Source organism: Anneissia japonica, unplaced genomic scaffold (assembly GCF_011630105.1).
Source record: "Anneissia japonica isolate Jap-2015-1 unplaced genomic scaffold, ASM1163010v1 scaffold2471_len1564793_cov202, whole genome shotgun sequence".
Taxonomy (NCBI): domain Eukaryota; kingdom Metazoa; phylum Echinodermata; class Crinoidea; order Comatulida; family Comatulidae; genus Anneissia; species Anneissia japonica.
In genome coordinates this window covers 252,330-254,703 of record NW_022709610.1, presented here as the reverse complement: position 1 = coordinate 254,703, position 2,374 = coordinate 252,330, and the positions used below count along the sequence as shown (strand labels likewise).

General features: G+C 33.7%; 1 protein-coding gene across 10 annotated transcripts in view; it reads right to left on the bottom strand.

The window, feature by feature from the left end:
- Positions 1 to 2,374, bottom strand: part of LOC117106799 (calcitonin receptor-like) — a 132,773-nt gene that overhangs the window by 19,371 nt on the left and 111,028 nt on the right. For all 10 annotated transcript variants that reach the window (XM_033248253.1, XM_033248254.1, XM_033248252.1 and 7 more), the window contains one exon: positions 1,117 to 1,230. In XM_033248253.1, coding sequence (XP_033104144.1) covers positions 1,117 to 1,230 — 114 coding nt within the window. The remainder of the gene's footprint in view (positions 1 to 1,116; positions 1,231 to 2,374) is intronic.

Sequence of the window (2,374 nt, the reverse complement as noted above, 5' to 3'; positions counted from 1 at the left end):
TGCATGCGTACGTAGTTTTTCCATGAATCGATAAATCCCAAAAAGAAAGGTGGGGGTGGAGAGGTCCTGTGGTTCTTCCCCGGGAAAATTTTGATTCCTAGGTGGCGGGAAATGAGCTTTCCTCGACTTCTGTGGTGTCTTTTAATGACTTTTAAATTCTTCAAAATTCAAGGTTCCCCCCTTGAAAACGATTCAATTAATCAATGAACTCCAAAGATAAAGGGTCCGGGTTCCCCGGAAAAATTTCGATTTCTAGATGGCGGGAGATGAGCTTACCTGACTTCTGTAATGTCTTTTAATGACTTTTAAAGTTCTTCAAAATTCAAGGTTTTCCCCTCTTTAAAAAGGTCGGGTAAATTTTTCTCATTTTTTATTTTGTGTGTGTATACATACATAAACAAATGAGTAGTTGCATGCGTATTCTTTTTTCCATGAATCGATAAATACCAAAAAGAAAGGGTGGTCCGGGGGTTCTCCCCCGGGAAAATTTTAATTCCTAGATGGCGGGAATCTGTCTCTTATACACATCTAGATGTGTATAAGAGACAGTTGAGGCCCTTTTTTAACAGGTTAAACGATCTATCTTAAATAAAAAAAAAAAAAAAAAAAAAATCAGCTCACGGGTCCTGAAAAGGTAGGTCTAGAATTCTTTTCTTTTTCCCCTTTTTTTGTTGCACATGGGAGAGGTCAGGACCCATGATCCCCTCCCCCCAGATCCGCCAATGTGAATTGCGAAAAAATGTAACTCGGTTGGGTACTGGATAAACATTCTCTTTCCCATCCTTCTCCTTCTTCCCTCCTTCTTTTTTTGCATTTCCGATCATACAAAATTCTCCAGACATTATATATTTTTCGCCAAAAAGTGGGGGGGGGGCGGCCCCCCGGCCCCAGCTTCCGCCGCCCATGCATAATATTAAAATATATGTTTACATAAACAATATGAAGACAGGCACAGCGGTCTACAATCAAGGATTTTACAATGAGATTGGATTTTTTAAAATAATGTCGTAATTCGATAAACCTATTTAATACAAAATATGCCAAAAATTGTTTAAAATATTCAAAAAATGTTTTTATTAGGATTATAAATAATATTGTAATTTGGTAAAAACTTACGTTCTTTATTAGACGATGGAACATACGATGGGCAATTCAGTACAGCTGTTGTTCCGGATTTTGTATAATTCCAACATTTCCAGCCGTCGAAAGTGAAAGGACAGTATTCAGCATCTAGATTGAAATACCACATCAGATATATCAGTGTCATCATGATCGTATAAATGTCAAGAATCAACATTTTGTTTCGTTTGATCAATGCGTGTAGTATTTTCCATAGATAATATACTATCACCGTCCTTAAAAACTGCCACATTTTTTGGGATTGTGAAAGATTTATATAATTATGCTTACAGTTTTGTTAGCAGCTAATATACATCAAAGAACTAATATGGTGTAGTTGTCAAGAAAAGAAAAATCAGAATTAAAGTTTCGTAAAGAGGATGAAATTTATTTTACTAAAAATCTCAAACATTACGATAAGTAATTTGTTACATAAAAGCGTATCTTATATTTAATATGTGAGAATTCTGTATTCGAAAGAAATACCCGATATTTAGAACGAAGCACATAAAATATCGAGAAGTGTTCTAGTTTGCCCCGGAGATTGGTACAATAAATTGAAATGATATATAGGCAATAATCTGAGGAGGGTTTCCAAGATACTGACGGTGCTCTCTTAAAAAGAGAACGTTTCAGAAGCATTTTATCACATCTATCGACATTTGTATTGTAAAGCTTGAACGTGAGAACAGTTTAACGTCTTTTTTATTCCAACGAATTGAAATAATTTATAAATTATATTTGCATCTCTATATTATAATGTATCATGCAGAAGAGAGAAGATATTCTGAAATTGGTTTGATTTTTTGGTGAGTCTACTGTTAGGAAAAAGCATTGGTTTTATAAGACTAAATTTGGTTCATAATTAGTAAACATATAGGCCTAGCAATATTTTTTTACTCCTTAGGCATTAGACCTATGCACATATTTTAGTCGTTTGCATAATCTATTTTATTGGTGAGATACATAAAAGGTCAACCGTATTCAATTCTGATGTAATTTAAGTTTTATGATATCATATCAATAGTTTTCTTCTTTCTTCTCATAAATATGTGGAAGTCATCATGTATGTAATACAATATCATATATAGCATGCGAACACAATTCTGTTTAGCATATGACACTTCAATAATTTTCTTCAATAAATAGGCCTACCTAACAACTAGGACTGAGATTGTACTATTTTCATCTTCCCAAATTTGATGAGGTGTCGTTGACCAATCTAGGAGTTCATATATATATATATATATATATA